This window comes from Lycorma delicatula, chromosome 1 (assembly GCF_047948215.1).
Source record: "Lycorma delicatula isolate Av1 chromosome 1, ASM4794821v1, whole genome shotgun sequence".
In the NCBI taxonomy this organism is placed as follows: domain Eukaryota; kingdom Metazoa; phylum Arthropoda; class Insecta; order Hemiptera; family Fulgoridae; genus Lycorma; species Lycorma delicatula.
The window spans coordinates 244,930,589-244,950,974 of NC_134455.1; the positions used below are offsets into that span (position 1 = coordinate 244,930,589).

General features: G+C 29.0%; 1 protein-coding gene across 1 annotated transcript in view; it reads right to left on the reverse strand.

Moving 5' to 3' along the window:
- Positions 1-20,386, reverse strand: part of LOC142330049 (carboxylesterase 4A-like) — an 84,230-nt gene that overhangs the window by 24,787 nt on the left and 39,057 nt on the right. The window contains exons 7-10 of the mRNA XM_075375077.1: positions 19,851-20,013; positions 11,156-11,355; positions 8,234-8,378; positions 2,077-2,215 (exon numbers count right to left, since the gene is read on the reverse strand). Coding sequence (XP_075231192.1) covers positions 2,077-2,215; positions 8,234-8,378; positions 11,156-11,355; positions 19,851-20,013 — 647 coding nt within the window. The remainder of the gene's footprint in view (positions 1-2,076; positions 2,216-8,233; positions 8,379-11,155; positions 11,356-19,850; positions 20,014-20,386) is intronic.

A 20,386-nucleotide genomic window follows, 5' to 3' on the forward strand; every position in this document is an offset into this window, starting at 1 on the left:
TTGAAAAAGCAGGACGAGGGTTTGTGTGTGATAAACCAGGCGCCAGGAGCCTCTACATCGGGTGAGCCAACTGGGAATTCCCAGAAATGATTGCAGGCTTTTAAAAAAAAGATCATAAAAAGTGATGTTCGCGTAAAGTCTATTGCGCGTAAAGTTGTTACAGTTCATAACTGTGTGGATATACGTTTTTTTATTTAACCAAAATTAAATCAATTTTATTTACCCCATTTCAGAATCGTACAATACAACAGAAATAGGAAATATAATATAACACACTAACTAGTGCTTAACAAATAATTAAACATTTAGTTGTGTTGTATTTTATTTAAATTAAATGTAAAATAAAAAAATAAAAAAACAATAAATACTTGAACCAATGTTAATTTAATCTACCCCACTATAATATCCTACAATAGTATAGATATAGATAAAATCTAATGTCCTAATGAGTGCTTAATGATAATTAAACATATTGTTTTATTGTATTATGCTCCGCAGGTGCCCTCAACAGAAAATAGATAAGACGCTGCTACCTGGCCGGACATTGTCTATGGTCAAGTTAGTGGAAGTCTTCAGTTAAATAAATAAAATAAAATATCTTTTAAAGCTTTTATTCAAAATCCATTGACTTGGTATTACGTTGATTCCATCCTAATTTAATATTCGCTATTACTTACGGAAATAAATCTTACCTGACCAGTGTTAACTACTAGTAGAACACTTATTATTCAAAATGATAAATTAAATAAATTGTTAACTTTCAACTTTTGTTGAAAACATCTGAATCTAAACAACCCATACTATCCTAATTAATATTTTTTGACATTATTAGGTTTTTTTTTTTTAATGACCTTAACGAGGTCTGTTATATCTTTCTTTCAATATAGAATATGCCTCCTTTCTACGTCTGTTTCAGGTGAACCAAAATGACGGTGGCCATGCAATCCCTCCAAACCCTTCCTGGACACGTGTGTCTGGAAGCTTCCTCCAAACACTAGGGCCCCCACAGAAGGCAAATTCCTGTTAGATCGAAAGGCTCTAGCACAGAAAGGACTTCAGAGGATGGACTGAAGGAAAATATCGCCAGAAGTACAAAGCACATACACACTTAGTCTCTCTGTATCAGCCCTGGTCAATTATTTCTCATTGATCTAAAGGCAAACGCAAATCCATCCATAAATAAAATAAAACAAATAAAATCTATAACCGCCACTAAACAAATAATAACCCACAAGATAAAATAGGAAAACACAGCAGCAAGAGACATTTGTCTAGTTTCTGGAATTAGTAGGGAGAAAACAAACTCCCGCTATCCTTGTTTTCTATTCCATTCCAGCAAAACCATTAATAACTGTGAAACACAACATGCAGTTTAGACAAGTGAAGCTAGAGTGAATAAGATTTTAAGCTCTGTAGTAGGCAACAACAGATGTTTTCTGTATGATGTCATGATACAGACATGTTTGTACGTGTCTACTTCTCATGATACAGTGTGTATATTTATTTATTTTTTCTTTATTAAGCATGTATGCATATTGCTTAAAAGTAAAAATATAGAAACTATTCTTAATTGAAATCAGTATTTGATCAAAATGAGTTTATTATAAAAAAACTACAAATTTACAGTTTACATAAAACCTTTACATAGTAATACAATTTCAATAGCATATTTGAAATCAGCACCCAAAATAAAGTGAGAAAAGTTGTGTACCATGTTAGACACAAATTTTGTGTTGACTAGTGTAATTATAAAAAAATAATTAGAATAATTAACAAAAAAGAAGTTACATTTCATGACTGTGAATGTTTGGCATTCATATTTTAAGATGTTACTTAATTTAACAAATAAATGAAATAAATGTAATTTGTCCAGTGTAATAACCAAAGAATAAAAGTTGTTCTAAAGATAGTAAATTTAAATATCTTTCTTCTTTATGATATTTCTTTAAATACTACTTCTCTGATACTTAATACACTAATTTCAAAATAAAATATAAAATGTGGTGGAAATTTCTTATAAATAATTATGTAACATAAATTTTACTTCAAGTCAACTGATAATTGAACAGCACTGACCCTTGTCTGATAAACTCTGACCAGAGTCGCTTGATTGCAATGGATAAACGATCTTCAGCCGGTGTAAACCGTCTTCCGACAACTTGTTGCATTAGAGTAGGTCCAAATAAGAATAAGAGTTCAGTGCCATGTGCTGCACCTTATAAACCAAAACAAAACAAAAAAATGTTCCATTATTGTTTACACATACTGTAAATAGTTATATTATTTTAATGCTATTAAGTAGAGTAAATAATTGCAGTAGTAATAATTTAAAAAATAAACTAAATAGAAGTCAATTACAGATTAAATACTAAATGGTTTTGTTCAATAAATCTTTTGAATTAAATAGTTATGTAAAATAAAAGCCTAATGATTCATTACAGCAGATAATTTAACTAAACTATGTTATCAATGATAATTAGAATACCTAATGAAAATTTCAACTTCTTTAGATTTTCTTCAAACACAGTTTGCTACCATTTCAGTTTTGTTCAATTTGTTTTTGCTTACCATTTGCAGTTTGATACAACAAATGGTAATTAGGCAATGATAGTCACTAAATAGCCAGTAGTATGATGAATAGAATGAAGGTTTCACTGTATTACTAAAGATCATTTGCCTCTTTTCTGAGCTTGACGTGCTGATGTGTAACAATATATTTGGTTCTGTAAATGAACTAAATGACACTACTTCACTCCTCGTGTTTCCACTTCTTGTAAGACACTTGGTTTCTCAAAAATCACTGCTATTTTCAGGAGTGACTTATGTTCCCTGTCAGTTTGCCTTTATTATTCCGTTGAGGTACCTAAATGATAAACCATACTCCATTAGTAGAAGGATAATTCTGAATAAATCTTAAGAGGCTGAGTTGTTAAACTTCTTAAAAACAAAATTTTCACATTTCACTATATTTTAGTGATTAATGGTAAAATTGTTTTAGAGGTTATTTAGAGAAACCTAATTTTCATAAATTTTAGTAATTATCCCTATAGAATTAAAATGTGATTTGAATGTGTATTTATGAATTGGACAGAACATAATTAATTATACTTATTACTGAATCTTTTTCTATCTGAATTTTTCTATCACGGTTAAAATTTATATCAACCTAGAACACTATCAACTTTTTAAAAGATGATTAATTCTTGAAGAAAAAGAACTTTTAAATTTAAATACTAGGTGCAGTAAATACTATAACTAATATACTATTCACAGATGTGAAAGACTACAGGAGCAGTAACACAGGATCAGGGCATAATTCACTGATATAAGATTCCAAACAAGATGGATGGTCTACACTTTATGTAGTGTTTGAAAAATACAAAATCAAAAGAGAAATATTGAATTGGCTGTTTATATTGGTTAAGAGGAAGGTATCAGCTTGAACTAAATCACAGTGCAAAATGTCAACTCTAAATCTGTAATCTGTAATCTGTAAATCTGTATAAATCTTTAGGTTTACTACTATATAAATATTGTGATCTTTTTTTTCCGTAACAATTATCTAAAGAGTATTGTAAATGATAGTAAACTACACAAAAACCACTGAATTTGGTAAAGCTCTTAAGAATTATATATTGAATGTAGCAAATAACTTACAGATAGGGAAAAATAATAATAATGAATGGAATGCTTAGTAATAATCTATAGTTACCAATATAAAGAAAAGTAAACATGTTTTTAAAAAATACCATGATTGTTTTACAAGTGTAAATGTATGCCACCAAATTATTATTGAAGATGGCAGTTTACTTAAATTATTACTAATATATTTATAAAAAAAAAAGATTATTTTTGTCTCACTGTTCATTTGGTCATGGTAAATATAGTTTTATTTCTAACAACACAATTAACTATGAGAGCAAGCTATTTTAAAAATTGATTGTGGTTTGGATCATTTTAATTTATTTCTGAGAAGTATTTTTAGCTAGGATTTTTGTTTATATATTACATGCATTTTTTCTGTTTTGGTTGTTTATAATATCAATTTAATACTTAATATTTTGTCAGAAGAAAGATTTTTATTAATTATTTATTTCTTTTCCTTCCCCTTTTGTCATTAAGCATCAGAGTTGACTGAATATTATAAAATGCAAAATTGTCATGATAAATCTATAATTAAACTCATAGAATTAATGAGAAGATAACTTGTTTGGATCATAAATATATAATAGAACATTAAGATTTATCAATAACCATTTACCAAGAGTATACAGATATTCAATAAGGTTGTTTTGTGGTTTCTTAATTACATTAACAATGTTTCTAACGAAGAAATACTAAATTATCGAAATTATCTAACTGTGATCACTCCACACTGACTATATAAAACAACAAAGATCTTTGTAGCATGCATTTAAACTTTTTCAGGTAGAAGCAATACTGGTTCACCCCCAGCTCAATTAAAGATACACATGCAGTAGTGTGAGCATGTTCCTGATTGGAAGATGCTCAGTAAAATCCAGAATATCCTTAATACCTTAAATATCTTTGATATATTATCCTTTACAAATTTAAAATACACCTCACTTAGAAACTTTCTTTATCTTAAGATTGCTGAGGCTTTCTACATTAAGAGTATTACAGCAGAAATTAAAATAGACTGTTGTCAATTTAGTTTACTCAGTAAGAATTTTTTATTCATCTTTAGATTAGCTTTATTTTCTTTTATTTTTTTATTAAAAAAAAATTCCAGGCGATGATAACGCGCAGGCGTTTTTCGCCCCCCCCCCCCAAAGAAAGTAAGAATATTAATAAATTCTATATTAATAAAATTAATATACAGAATGATTCAGAAGGTAAGGAAAATAAATTGGAAACTGATTCTACAGCTTGAAATAAGAAAAAAATTTCATACAAACTACGGCCGAAAAAGTTTTGTTATCGAGTTGTGGCTAGCGAAAAATTTTTCCGGATTTCAGTTCCCCTGCTGAAATGAGATCATACTGAAATTTTTAAGGTGTTATATAAGCAATAGACATGATAGTTTCTTATGTTTTTTGACCTGAAAAATCAAATAAATCAGATGTGAGAACTATATTTCTCATAGTTTTCTTGATATCCAAACTAAAACAGAAAAATTTAGTGATAAAAACCCTTTTTTTTTAGGTTTGAAGTACAATAACTTCGTTAAACGACTAATAAATGCGTAAATCAAGTCTATTGCTTACATATAACCCCTTAAAAGATTCAATATGACCCTATTTCATCAGGAGAACTGAAATTCAGGTAGTATAATTCACTAGCCGTTACTCGATAACAAAGCGTTTTCGGATGTATGTTTACGTGAAATTTTTCCTTATTTCAAGCTATAGAATCAGTTCCCAAATATTATACGCCTTTCCTTCTGAATCACTTTGTATAGAAACATCCAGGGTGATTCACCACGATATGCACATTTTTTGGCAACTCATTCTACAGTAAAAATAAAGAAAAAGTAAATATAAACATAGATCTGGAAACGCTTCGTTAACGAATTACGGCTAGCGAAAAATTTCGCCCAGATTTCATCTCCTCCAGTGAAATGAAGCCATACAGTAATTCTTGGGACGCAAAAATGTAAGCTAATTTGATTGTTTCTTAAGAAATTCAATCTGACAAATTGAAAAAAATGAGTCCGAGAACTGTAACTAATGTAATTTTTTTAGAAAACCGGCGAAAAGCACAAACAACGGGAGTCGAAAAACGCACTTTTTTACGTTTGCCTTGTAAAAACTTTATTAAATTTCCAATAAACAGATAAAAATCCTTAATAAAACTTATAGGGAATTTAATTGTGAACAGAATAGTACAAATAAAGTAAACAGAAAATAAATAATAGTTGCTGTTTTTAGTCCATCGGGGCTGTTCTTTAACAACGCAAAAGTATCAGTAAAGTATTTACTTTCAACTTATAAAGGTTCACTTCATCCAACCCCATACATAAAAATCCATCGGCGTAAGATCTGATGGTCTAGGTAGCCAGGATTGTGAACCACCTCGACCGATCCATTTATCTGGGAATTGCTGATTTAGGTAGGCGGAAACAATACGAGAGAAATGTGGCGACGCGCCGTCGTGCTGGAAGTACATCTGGCGTCCTACAAGTTTTTGTTGAAAGGTTTTATCTGTTTATTGGCAAATTAGCAAAGGTATTACAAGGCAAACGTAAAAAAGTGGGTTTTTCGCTAGTTTTCTAAAGTTCTAGTTCTAGTTTTAGTTTTAGTCTAAAGTTCTAGTTTTCGCTAGTTATACAGTTCTCGGAGTCATTTTTTCAATTTGTCAGATTAAATTTCATATGAAATCATCAAATTAGTTAACATTTTTGCGTCCCAAGAATTTCCATATGGCTTTATTTCACTGTAGGAGATGAAATATTGGTGAAGTTTTTCGCCAGCCGTAATTCGTTAACGAAGCGTTTCTGGACCTGTGTTTTATGTAATTTTAACTTTATTTTTACAAGTAGAATGAGGTGCCAAATTATCTGCATAACGTGGTAAATAACTACACACAGAGTGATTCCAAACTGCACGGCAATCTATCGGGAGATGATTCTATAATAAATGTATAAATTATGTACCTTACATTTTTAATATGTTTTAGAAGGATGTCTTTCAAACTTATTTTTATAATCTTTGGTATTTGTATGTCAATTGTTCTGTTCAAAATCGTATCATTTTTCCGATCCATTTAGTGTGTTTTGTTTTTAATTAAAATTGAATTTCTCAAATTTATGTTTAATAGATGTTATTTACATGAATTTTCTCAAAATTAAATTCTTTACAAAGTTAACTAAAAATTCTTATTTGTATATCGGTAAATTAACAAAGTTATTTTATTGTAAACCTATAAAAGAGTATTTTCTGACAAAATGTTGTGTTTTACCCCATTTTTGTTAAAACCTAAGTGAGATAGAGGTCTGGGACCACGTTTATTCAATTTCTTAAATTAAAACCCATAAAGAAGCACCAAATTTCCCTCGATTTGTACCCGAAGAATTTTAATACGGTTTAATTTCACAGAGGGAGCAGAAAGCAGGGTTAAATGTCTCGCCAGCCGAAACTCGCTAACGAACCGTTTTCTGACCGATGTTTATATGAACTTGTTTTGTAATTTTTGGCTATAGAATCAGCTACCGAGAGATTGCCGTGCAATTTGGAATCACTCTTTATTTACAGGCCTGTTGTCTCTGTGCTCTGCGGTCGATTTTATTCATGTTAGATTTATCGTTCAAACCAAAATTAGACTATTAGCTGAGGAGAATGTTTTTTCAGTATCCTGAGTTACTAGGTTATTCCATTCGCGCTGAAAATTACAGTCTGTACTCTACAGATCTGGTCCAAAAATTTGCAGATATTAAAGACTGCTCAATGGTAAAACGTGTGTAAAAAAGATTCTTATAGGTGTGGGATGCGACTTACCACAATTTCCAAAACTGATAACATTTTTTCTAAAACCATTTAAAACTGTTATCTGTATAACACCGCCCTCCATTTAACTGCGCTACTCTAAGTTTGTGGACTGTGCTGTTTAGAGCTTTCTTTACTATGAAATTTATAATCGATACAAAATGTTACAATCAAATTCTAACATCTTAACTTATGTAAGATGCTTTGATAACAAATACTACTACACCATCAGAAAGTTACATCTACATAGTCTGCATTTTAGCTTTCTTTTTCGCATTGTATGATCAATCTCTTTTAAATTTAAGAAAATTTGTTTCCTTCCTTTACATGAGTGGCCTATTGTCAAACAATTTAAAATCTTTGTTATACAATGAATTGTGTGTACTAGACTTCTCAGATTTATTTATTTCTAATTTTCACGATTTCTTAAACATACTTCTAAACATACGATTATTTGGATAATAATTTTTATCATTTACCAATTTTGTTTTTGAACTGTGTATAACCCATTTATTTGTAACAACCTCATTTTTGGGGAGTTTAACCTCCTTTCCTACCTGAATCAAAGGAATCAGAAAAATAATGCAACCTAAAAACAGATTAAAGTTTTATTACCTGATATTGAAAGAATTATTATTTCCTAAATAAGAGAATGTGCATCCTCTTATTTTGTTTGACTTCAAAACATCTGTTTAAAAACACTATCTCTCTCCACTTTTCAGAGAAAACATGAAAAATTCAAAAATGTATTATAACCTTTTACAATTATGATTTGTCTTTAAACTGACCTGTGACATTCAGACTTTTTCCATAAATATCTATTCCCATCTGCTCAAACTGGTATGCATAGACTAGATTAGCTGGTTCTGAAGGCTGTGTCAATAGATTAAGCTGTTTAATGTGCGGTGCTTTAAATTGAGCATCTGAATAGAACTGTAAAATATGTAAGAAAAATTTATTCTGTACTATAACAAAAATTAAAAAAAATATATACATATAATTGTAACTGTCATGTACTTTTTTAATCTATGTAAAATGTAACTAAGAAATCAATGTAAAATACTTAGTCTCCTAATAATGTCAGATTTATATGAATTTATTTATGATAGCTGAATCTCTCTTTAAAAACATTGCATGTTTGTTTAAATAATAAAATCTGAGGGGACAGATTTTGTGTTCTGGTGGGTTAAATAATATTAATGGGTTTATACAATATTTCTTTAGAATATTGTAATATGTAAAGAATTACATACAGGAAATACTTGCCACTCATATTACTAATGGTCAGAATTAGAAAGAGATTAATTTTCAGCACACCACTGATATTGTCGTGTATTTGACAATTATTGAAGCATTAATTCATCTGCTAATAAGCAATCCGATATTACAAATAGTAAAACCACAAAAATAAATGTTGTATAAATTGTTTTATTAACAACAAAAAAAGAAAGAAGAAAATTTATTGTCTGTAGGGAAAGTTTTGCATATGCTAAATCATGTCAAAAATGAAGAGTGACAAAAAATTGTCCCCTTTTTGTCTCGCTACCAGTTTTAAAGTTTCTAAGTATGTTTTATAAAGCATATTTACGTAAATAAATTTAGAAAAAAAACAACTATTAAATAAGATACTTATTTATAAAAGTGTTATTTTTATAAATTTGCAGTGATGAAGTAACTGATTCTAAACATAGATTTTACATTTGGTTGTGTGAAGTGTACAGTAATAAATAACACAACACTGGTGATAATGAAAAACACAGAAAATCCCCAAATGATTCAAAGTCTCTGCTGAAGGTCTAAGTAACAGAGTAATTTTTTTTGTTTATAAGTCAGTTCTTCAGTAATTTGGTTTGGCGAATTTGAAGATTCATTTTGTATTATTTCTGTCTTAATTCATAACATTATGCAAAGGAAAAATTATTGTTTTCAAATATGTAACAATAACTAAAGGATAGAAGAATATGAACACTTAATATATACGAGGGTAAATCAATTATTATCCGCAATTTAGTTATATTTTTGTTTATGTTGGTAGTACTGTCGTGTTGCGTAGATGACGCATGCGTTATGTAATTGTTATGTGAGTGCAGGTTTGATGCTGCTAGGTTAGTTCCATTATCGCTGCCCTGCCGTTAACCATGGCTGCTCCGCTTTCTGTTTGCACCAAAGAGGAGTAACGTTCAGTGATCCATTTTTTGTGGTCGGAAGGGGCCAAAATTCATCGAAGACTTTCGGTACAGTACGGGAACAGTGTGTTGCCGCAACGGAGTGTCTACAAATGGATTGAAAAATTCAAAAATGGTCGCACAAGTGTTATGCACGACGAAGGAGCCGGACGATCGTTTACCGCTACAAATGAGGAAAACATTGATCGTGCACGTGACATGGTTTTTTTAGACAAACGAGTAACTATTGATGAAGTGGCACATCGTCTGAAAATTAGTCACGGTTCTGTCTATGAAATCATCCACAACAGACTTGGATTTCATAAAGTCTGTGCAAGATGGGTCCCAAAATAACTCACACAGTTGCATAAACAAACGCGCTTGGACATCTACCAAAAATATTTGGATCGCTATGGTAACGAACGGGACATCTTCTTAGACAGAATCATCACTGGTGACGAAACATGGATCATCATTACGAGCCGGAGAGTAAACGGCAGAGTTTGGAGTACTTCCAAATTCGCTCTGCAAAAAAACGTTCAAGACCCAACCATCCTCAGGAAAACTGATGCTTACGGTTTTTTGGAACTCACAAGGCCCAGTACTGGAACATTATGAGGAAAGGGGCACGACAATAAACAGTGAGATGCTTACTGCCAAGCTGAAGCCTGCAATTCGGAGCAAACGCCGAGGACTACTGTCGAAAGGTGTTGTGTTGTTGCACGACAATGCCCGTCCACATACTGCTGAAATGCTCCAGAAACTCAACTTTGAAATACATCCTCCGTATAGTCCTGATCTTGCCTCTTCTGACTACCACTTGTTTGGTCCACTCAAACAGGTATTAAGGGGTCTTTGATTTACCTCGGACGAAACAGTGAAAGAAGCGGTGCATTCCTTGTTCACAGCTCAACTAAAAACCTTCTTTTATGAGGGCATCAGGAAGCTTGTGCAGCGATGGACCAAGTGCGTTGAAATGCAGGGGAACTATGTTAAAAAATGATGTCGATGTAAGTTTCCTATTTGTATTGCAATAACATTTATAACTACATTGCGGATAATAATTGACTTACTCTCGTATATATTTCTTGATGTTGAGATTATCAGACAATGATATTTTTAATGATTAATGTGATTTTCTTCCTCTTAGATACTGTAAGTATTCATAGCTTTCATGGTTTCAGTACTTGGTGAAGGTAGCCTGTTTAAATGGTTGCCTCTTTTGTCTAGTAAAACTTTTCCTTTTTCATTTTAACACAGTTGGCAAAATAATTAATTAAATGTAGATTAAAATAATAAAATTAACCGTATGATTATACATAATTAATGTTTTAAATTAACTCAAAGTAACTAAAGTCTCAAACTCTTAATGTTATTCCAAAATTATAATTACCCTGATTTCTTTTTAATATTTAATGTCAACACAAAAAAAAAATATTTCTAAAAGATATATTAAAGACAATAAAAACATTTTTACAGAAAGAAAGGAAATATAAAAAATGTTACAAATAATCTTTTAGCAATGAAAAAAATGTATGATCTCACATCAATTAATTGTGACAGTAGAGCTATTGTGTCACCATGCCTTGCATTATCTATATACTGCCATTCCAGGAGAGAAGAAATTTCTGGTATACTTTGGTGGTTAGAAAATCCATACCTATATATTACAGATGGAATCACAGAAGTTTTGAAAAACTGTCGAAGTTGTGAATACCCCTGAGCCATCAAATCACTCCATTGAGCTAAAAAATAAAGTCTTTAAAATAACACCAGATTTTTATTATTTTATAATATATAACTGAGATATTAAAATATAATTTTATAACTTTAAATTAATTACCGTATTTATTCGAGTACCCCCCGCACTTTTTTTCTTGGAATTGGAGAGAAAAAAAAAGGTGTGGGGCTTACTTGAAACATAGCCTTTAGCCAGGATAATTTATGTAAAGTAAACGTTTTCTTAGAAGTACCTAAATTCAGTCACATAAATATAGTGTTACATTAGGCTTTCGTTTATCAATACCGGATGCCGCTTATATAGAATACATCTTTAATTATTAACATCCTGTTCATATTATCGATAGGATCGAAGTTACGGTATTTTTATAAAACTGATTCATTCTGTATAGGCTGCATCCGGTTCTAATGACACTACAGTTACAGTATCAGTAACCCACTGTCGTCTTGTCTATTCGCCATAGTCATTGTACTGTTTGTATATGTGGACGGTTATGTGCATTTTATCTGTTTAGTTTATCTTGTAAAGTTTAATACGGTAAAATGAGTACAAAAGGACAGCGTCTACGATCTTTTACAGTAAATGAAAAACTGCGCGTTATAGAAGAGGCTGAAAAAATTGGAAATCGGGCGGCAGAAAGAAAATTTGACGTAGATAAAAGCTGCATTCGAGACTGGCGTAAGAAGAAACAACTTCTGGTGAAAAGCACTGGTAATAAAAGGGCTTTTCGTGTCTTAAAACCAAAATACACAGACATAGAAAAAAATTGTATGACTTTGTTATGGAAAAAAAAGAAATTCGGTTATGCTGTCACGACAGAAATGTGTCGATCATATGATCGTGAAATCGCTAAATCATTGAATAAAGTTAATTTTAAAGCAAGCCGTGGATGGATAACACGATTTTTTGGACGAAATGATTTGTCAATAAGACGAAAGACGACCATTTCTCAACGACTTCCAGACGCTTATGAACAAAAAATATTACATTTTCACCAATACATAATAAAATTTAGAAAAAATAAAGGCTATTTGCCTTCTTAAATAGGAAAAGCTGATCAAACCCCCGTATATTTTTAAATGCCGTTTGACAAATAGGTAAACAAAAAAGGTGAAAAAAGTGTTACGATTCGCACCGGTGGTAATGAAAAATAAAGGTGTAGTGTTATGCTTTGCATTACTTCTGATGAATCAAAATTACCTCCGTTCATTGTCTTTAAAAGAAAAACTCTTTTTACCGTGCAGGTAAATGGAGTTAGTATCAGAGCACAGGAATCAGGTTTGATGGACGAAACCTTAATTTTAGATCGGATCAGATATGTATGGCAAAAGCGATCAGGAGATTTACTTACCAAAAAAAATACCGGTATGCTAATAATGGATAGTTATCGGGGGCATACGACTGATAAAGTGAAAGACATGTTAAAAAAGGGTATGACAGACCAAGTAATAATTCCAGGCGGATTAACATCTCTATTGCAACCACTAGATGTCTGCATTAATAAACCGTTCAAATCTGCATTAAAACAACTGTACAGAAAATGGATGGCTGATGAAAATTTCTTTCTCACGCCTACAGGAAGAATCAAACGCCCAGATTTTAACCAGATTTGTGTTTGGATAAAAGATGCTTGGGAAGGTATTTCCACGGATAAAAAATGCGGAATATCTAATGAACTTGATGATAGTGAAGGGGATCACCTTTGGTAGTGCGACGTGGAGACTAGCGGTAACTCTTCTACAGACATTGACAGTGATTAATTAAAAATTAAAAATAAAATCCCATATTAAAAAGTGAATTGAAATGATCCTTTTCAACATGATACTTTCTTTTCGTTTTACTGACCTACTGATTCTGAACTAAACGAGTACTTAGGTAATTAATTATTAATGTAACATTAATATTGTAATTTAAATGAACGAATTAAATGCTTTACTTTCTGAATATTTTCGTATTTAAGTTTTTTTTTTTATCTTATCTGTTGCACTTTAAAATACCGGTATATACTAGATTTTTTTTTTGATTTTAGGTCCGGAAAATCGAGGCTCGTGGCTTATTCGATGGTGGGGGGGGGGGTACTCGAATAAATACGGTACTTGAAACGTTTTTACAATTTAACAATAATTTGTATATAATTTATTACAAAAATTTTACATGCTTTTTGTGACATCTTTAATTGAAATCTTGCAAATAAAACAATTTTATATTTTATATTAATATTTTATATGTTTAGTTTAATTAATTTTATAATTTATTATATAAATTTGTGTGTGTGTGTGTGTGCATTGTGTGATTATATATGTATGATTAAATAAATTAAAAATTTTATGTAACCAATCTGGTCACTTGCCTCTTAATAAGACAATTAAATTAACTAAATAAATGAAAACTGTACAAAAATTCTATTCGTAATTCTTCATTATAACTGCTGTGTAAGATAATGTGTTGTTAAACTTTATTACACTGGGATGTAATTATGCAATTAAATAATCCATCATTATCAAAATCTGTTATTTCATTAATTAGTTTTAATGAATTTTATTTTTGAATAAAAAATATTTTTTCAAACTATTCATATATTTTCATTTATATAAGTGCTTTAGAATTATCATAAATTTAATTTCATATTCTGCATTATGTTTTTATCTATTTTAAATGTTGAACCATATCAAATAAATTTTATGTACTATTTTCCTAAGCTTTGTAATGATTTCCAATAACTTAGTTTTTTCTTTTTATAACAGTATGACCTGAGAATTATTTAACTTCAAATATTAAATTTTGTCTATAAATTCCTGTTTTTTTTGAAATTTACATTTCTTCAACGCATGTAAATCTTTTTTTTAATGTTATTCTTAGTTTCAAATATATACTGTATTTTTTAAAAGTACCTTATTTCTTTTAGAGGACTTGTTATTTTAAATGAATTTTTATCACTAAGCCTAAATATTAAAAAAAATAATAATATTTCTCAGTAAATTTTAATTTGTAGTTTCATTAGTTTTTATCTAGCATAAAATATTTTTTTTTCTTTTAGCAATTATAAAAACATAATCTAGTGCTCTATTAGTTATGTAAAAAGAAACCATAATACCTATGACCAACTTTAAATGGAGAAACTTGCCAATTTTTATGAGGTTGTAGAATATATAATATTCATGTTTCTTGTGATCTTGTAACTATTTTTTTAAACTTTTTTCTATTTGTTTGATCTTTGTTTCTATTTTTTTTATAGAAAATATAAATTATTTAAGTGGAACTCATTTTTATTTACATTGTTTTTGGGTAGAAAATATACTTTACATGGTTTTTTGGTTGATGTTTTTTCTAAAACATAATCCTTAAAGAAGGTTAGCCAATTTAAAAAAAATCTGCCCATTTGGAAAAAATATTTTAATAGTGTAACCCTTTTTTTATTGAATTTCTGGGTAGAACAGATCAGTTTAGGACATTTTTATGTAATCCAGATCTAACTGTACAGTGACATAGCCTATTAAAGCTATTATATTAGCAACATTATATTTAAATTATATTACGCACTTCCTTACCATTACACTCCTTACTTACTATACATGGGGAAAGAATTTTTATTTTACTAGTTCTTTAATTCGCAATGTAAACCTATCATACAATTTTATATTTTTTCAATAATCTTTTAATTAAAAATTATAAAATAAAATTTTTGTTTCAATTGATGTGAAAAGATTAGTATACATGAAATAAAGATCTGATCTACACTACATGACTTCCTTGTACGCCTATTAAATTACATACACTTTTTTTAAAATGGAAAGTACATACAATGTTATTTCATGTATAGATGTCATGCTGGAACTAGTTAAAATGGATATCTCTGTTGAAATCTGAAAACCAAAATTTTTCATGACCATAATACTTCCTTTACATTGTACAAGGAAATAAAGATGAAACAGAAAAGAGAATTCTTTTGTTTCATGTAAGGGACACAACAAATTTGAAAATCGCCACCACTGCTGTAAATATAAGCATGTACTCTTCCACAAATATTTATTACCCATAGTTTTACACAATATATTGTGGTGAATGTTGTTCAAGATTCACATTATTCCAGCCAACATTTCTTCTAACTGATCCATAGCAGAAAGAGAAGTACTATTTGTTTAGTACAATTTTTTTTTTTTAATCTCCACAGATAATAGTCAAGATATGACAAATCTGAGGAGTTTGCTGCCCACACATATGGATTGTTTATGTCTACCCAAAAAAATCTTCATTATAATTTTATTACAAAATGGCAGACATTAATGTGTCTAATTTAATTACACATTATACATACAAAAAACGCATTTTTTATGATCTAAATTTCTTAGTTTTGCAAATGCAAATCTAATGGTAGATTGTTATTACATTTTTTATGAGTTAATCTTATATAATTTTATTATATAGGATTTAAATTGTAAGTAAAATTTATAGGATTTTCTATATATCTAATATTATATAATTTTATTACATAGGATTTAAATTATAAGTAAAATTTATAGGATTTTCTATACATCTTTTTACCTTATTATATTTTATTAGACATTAAACATACATTCTTGTACAATACTAATGTTTTCTTTACATAATATTAAGATAACACCTAAGCATCTTTTAAAAAATTCATCATTATTCATATGTATAACAAAAATTTCAACTTATTTGTAAATTTAAAAAATATATATTCTGTGATCAAAACAGTTCATAAGTATTTCAGCTAATATTCTTGTAGACAGCTACTTAGGGCTAAATCTTAACCATAATAACTCAATCAAAATAATCTGTTTGGCAATGCTAATTATCAAAATTATATTAGATAATTTAAAAAATATATTTCTGCTAGACGTCACAAAAATTTAAAAAAAAGCAGGTAACATTTGCAGTATACTCCAAAAACCGTATTATAACTTTTATGAGATTTTAATAGAATAATAATTTAATGTCGTAAGAAATGATAATAAAACTTGAAAATAAAGTGTGGTAAATGTAATTTAATTTTTCTAAGAGTAATACACTAACAAAATGCTTGTTTATAATAGATTACAGTAGAATTAAAATTATTTTAATTACTTTGTCCATTACTGTTACCAGTCCATTTTGTGTTTTTTATTAGGTTTGAAGAAGGATTTTATTTTGTGATTTTTATTTTCAAGACAGAATTTTATTTGATTAAATATTTTACAAAATAAAAAATTTCTTGAAGTTCTAAAAGACTTCTATGCATAAAATACATACATATAATCCCTTTTCAAACAAAAATTGAAATTATTGGATATTTAAAAACAATAATTTTTTTATAAAAATTATAAAAGTCAAATTTGTTCAGTGAACATTAAGAAAACTTTAAATGAATACCATGGCTGTGTAAGATAAAAGAATATAATAATAGAAGTTATTAAAATGATAAATTAGAGATTTCCGGTATAAGGGTGTCACAAGATTCTTTATTTTATTTAATAATTTATGATGTAGAAACGGGTGACCATATAGTAGTATACATCATGTAAATTCAAATCTATACCCTTTTTAAAACTATATACAAAAAAACAATAAAAATTGTTTTTAAGATTAAAAATTAAAATATTTTACCATTGCATTTGGTGCAACTATTAATGTTTACACAGTTGCGTAATGTACCTAACACTTATTCAGCAGTGTGAAGACAATTTGATATTTCTTCTTTTATCTACTCTTCTTAAAAGTTGATTTAAAATGATTTGTATCATTTTCTATTTATAGTTTTTTAAGTAGAGAAAAATATTTATTTCTATGTAAAATGGTCCCATTCTGCAAGGCTGCTGACCTGTTGTTAGGGAATAGAAGATCTGTAATATAAAACCTGTGAAAGTGGATATTTTTTCTAAATAAATTCATGTAGAATGATTGACAAATTATTCTAAATATAGAGTATTGCTTAACAAAAACAACTACTCTACGTTCTCCAACCCCCAAAATTCTGGTAATTTATAGATTTTGTAATATTCTTTTTTTTTCATTAATTAAATTTGATTCTTTTGTCATAATTCACTAATTTATTCTTTATTTTTTGTAGTATTTACAGAAATTTTTATCCTCTTTTATTTTGTACAAATTTTCAGCTTTCATTGTTCTTTTCTATTTCGAGAGATTCTTCTCATCAAAATTTTTCATTTAATAATCTTTCAAATTTTATTCAAAAAGAAAAAAAAATTATTTATCAAATTTTCAACATTACCTTTTGACTCTTATTTTTAGAGATACTTTTCATCCAAATTACCTACCTTATTTTCTCCCTTGTCCTAAGGCAGTGATTCCCAAACGTTTTTGATTCTTAGTGTCCTTTTTGAATCCAGATTTTCCCAATGTGGCATATGTTAGGAATAGCATAGTGTATTTTCTAATTCCAATAAGTACGCTTTGAGAAATAGCCAATAATTTTTTGCAAGGGTTAGGTGAAAATAAGAAAAACAAATTTTACTCATACATCTAAAAAAGTATAACTAAACAAAGTGTAATTGTAAAGTGTAGTTGAACAAGTTCAAATAAATATAATAATTTGTGGAATGAATGAGCCTGTTGACTGCTACACATTTTTTCAAATTTTGAATTAAACTGAACCGGTTTAATTCAAATGTATGAGATAATACTTTACCACAAGAAAGTCATTGTGAATACCTGTAGACTGCATATCCTTATGTAATTCTTTGAAAATATTGCCTTCAGTTCATGAGTTCTTATTAAATTTACTACATACAGTACATATTCTAAGCTCTGGTTCAATGTAGAACTCAGATATTTTGATATGAGTGCTTCCCTGTAATAATGCAGTGGGTTCAGAGCACTTCAAGGATTTTGCTTTAAATAGAAGCCTGGAATCCTCCATAACAGCTGGACATATATTGAGTTCATCAATACAGAACAAAAGCGCTTATTCCAATCCAAACTGTTCTCAAACAAGTCTTAGCCTTTAACAAGCAGTAATACTTTTACAGAAGAGAAGGTCTTCCACAATGTTATTGCCATCTATAAACTGTACATAGAAATTCAAGTGAGCTTTATTATGCTTATCTGTGGCCTCATCCAACTTCAAGTCAGAATAATTTCCCTTTTAATTTTTAAATTTATTGATCATTGAGGTCCTTTGTTAAGAACTGTATTCTGTGGCTGATGGTGTAATTGGACAAAGGCTTAAAAGTAGCTTTCCCAGCAGATTCACCAATCAAAATGTTCATCATATCTATAGCAGCGAGTAGAACGAGTTCTGTGTTGAGTTCTAGCCATTGAGGAATCACAGTACAAGACAAACAATACCATGTACAGAAAACAGCTAAAACATTTCGTATAAGCTGTTTCGTATAAGCTCTTTCCTACCACCATTTAGAAAATTTTTGTATTTATCAGAGACAGGAATAATAAGTGATTAATAATGTCAAATAGCTTAATATATTATGCAAAAACTATTTTTCTTCAGAAAATAAATAGCTATTCAAAACAGGTTCAAGCTCTAAAGGAACACCTTGATCTACCTCCAGATCTCTCTAGCATGGAATTATAAACTGTTCTGCCAAAACTCTATCAAAGTACACTCGAGTAAATGAAAATGCTCTGCTGGAAATGAATGAATATATTTTATGTAATTCCAAATTTATTTCTAATCATAAAAAAAAAGATGCTAGGTAACTATTTTATTGAATTTTTCATTATATTCACTTACATTATTATTATTATTATTAATATACATATATCAGAATCTTCTAATTATTTTCATTTATACATGAAAAAAAAGTCATTCTATATTTTTAATATACCTTTAAGGTATACAGAATTTGCCGTACTAAACATTTGTTGGAATAAAATAACTGTTTAGCAAGAGCACATTCATATAAATTATTTTTTGTTTTGAAATATTAAAGTCTTGCTTACTAGAAATACTATTTTTAAATATACATTCTGAACTTCATAATTAACCATTTGAATTATTCATAGTGTAACAAGTTTTAAAATCTTCAGAATTTATTCGACTACAGTAAACTTTATATTTTACATAAAAGCTTTTTCTACAAACATTTCTGTGTCTGAGCTAGCTTTTGCTCTCAGTAACTACAGTCAATAGAAAAAACTAAGTCAAACAAAGATAAGGTTATAAGGTTCTTATAACTTTTAAGTTTAGACTATGACTATTACAAAATAGTTGTAGATTAAACTAACAAGCTGAATGTAGAGTGAAATGTAGAGTGAAAGTAAGTGTAAAGTGAAAAGCAATTGCTAGCTGTTTGACTATATATGTGGTAGTCAATCAGAAAAAATCTTTTCAATATTTTAGACCTCGTTTTTTGTTAATAATAAAATTTTCCATAAAGAGTTATAGGAAAATTTACGGTAAAAGTTTCTTAAAATTAAATTTCATAAGTTTCTTAAAAAAATCTCATAAATCAAAAAAATGAAGCCTGTCATTCTTATAATAATATTTATTTAGTTACCATAATATTTTCATTTACTTACATACAGCAATAGCTCCTTCATGATTGGTAATTCCAGTTAATACAGGAACTTTAAGGAAAATTCCTGCTTTCAATGCATCTACTGGATCTCGAGGTAGATATTGTTCAATATCAGGAAGGAACAAATCAACTACTGGAAGGGCTAAAGAAGTCCAGTTTCCATTCTAGACAAAAAAAATCATATATGTATTCTTTTAGTTATTCAACACTTCATGCAGATATATTTTATTAATTTTTTCAATTAAAAGTTTAGATGAGGTAAAGTTATGAGTATCAAGTTTGATTTGTGATAGACACATGTTATTTACTATATATTTTGTTTAAAATAAAACATTGCTTCCAATTAAAATATCTCAAAATCAAAATTTTCATTAACTCAACAATATTAAATTCAATCAAAAAAAAGTATTCACCTAGTAAAGAGAAATAATAAATTTGAAAATATTGTTTCTTACTGAAAACATTTCACTGATTAACAAAATTTACTGCAACAAATTACATTATTGCTATGATTGATGAACTAATATTAATAATAAT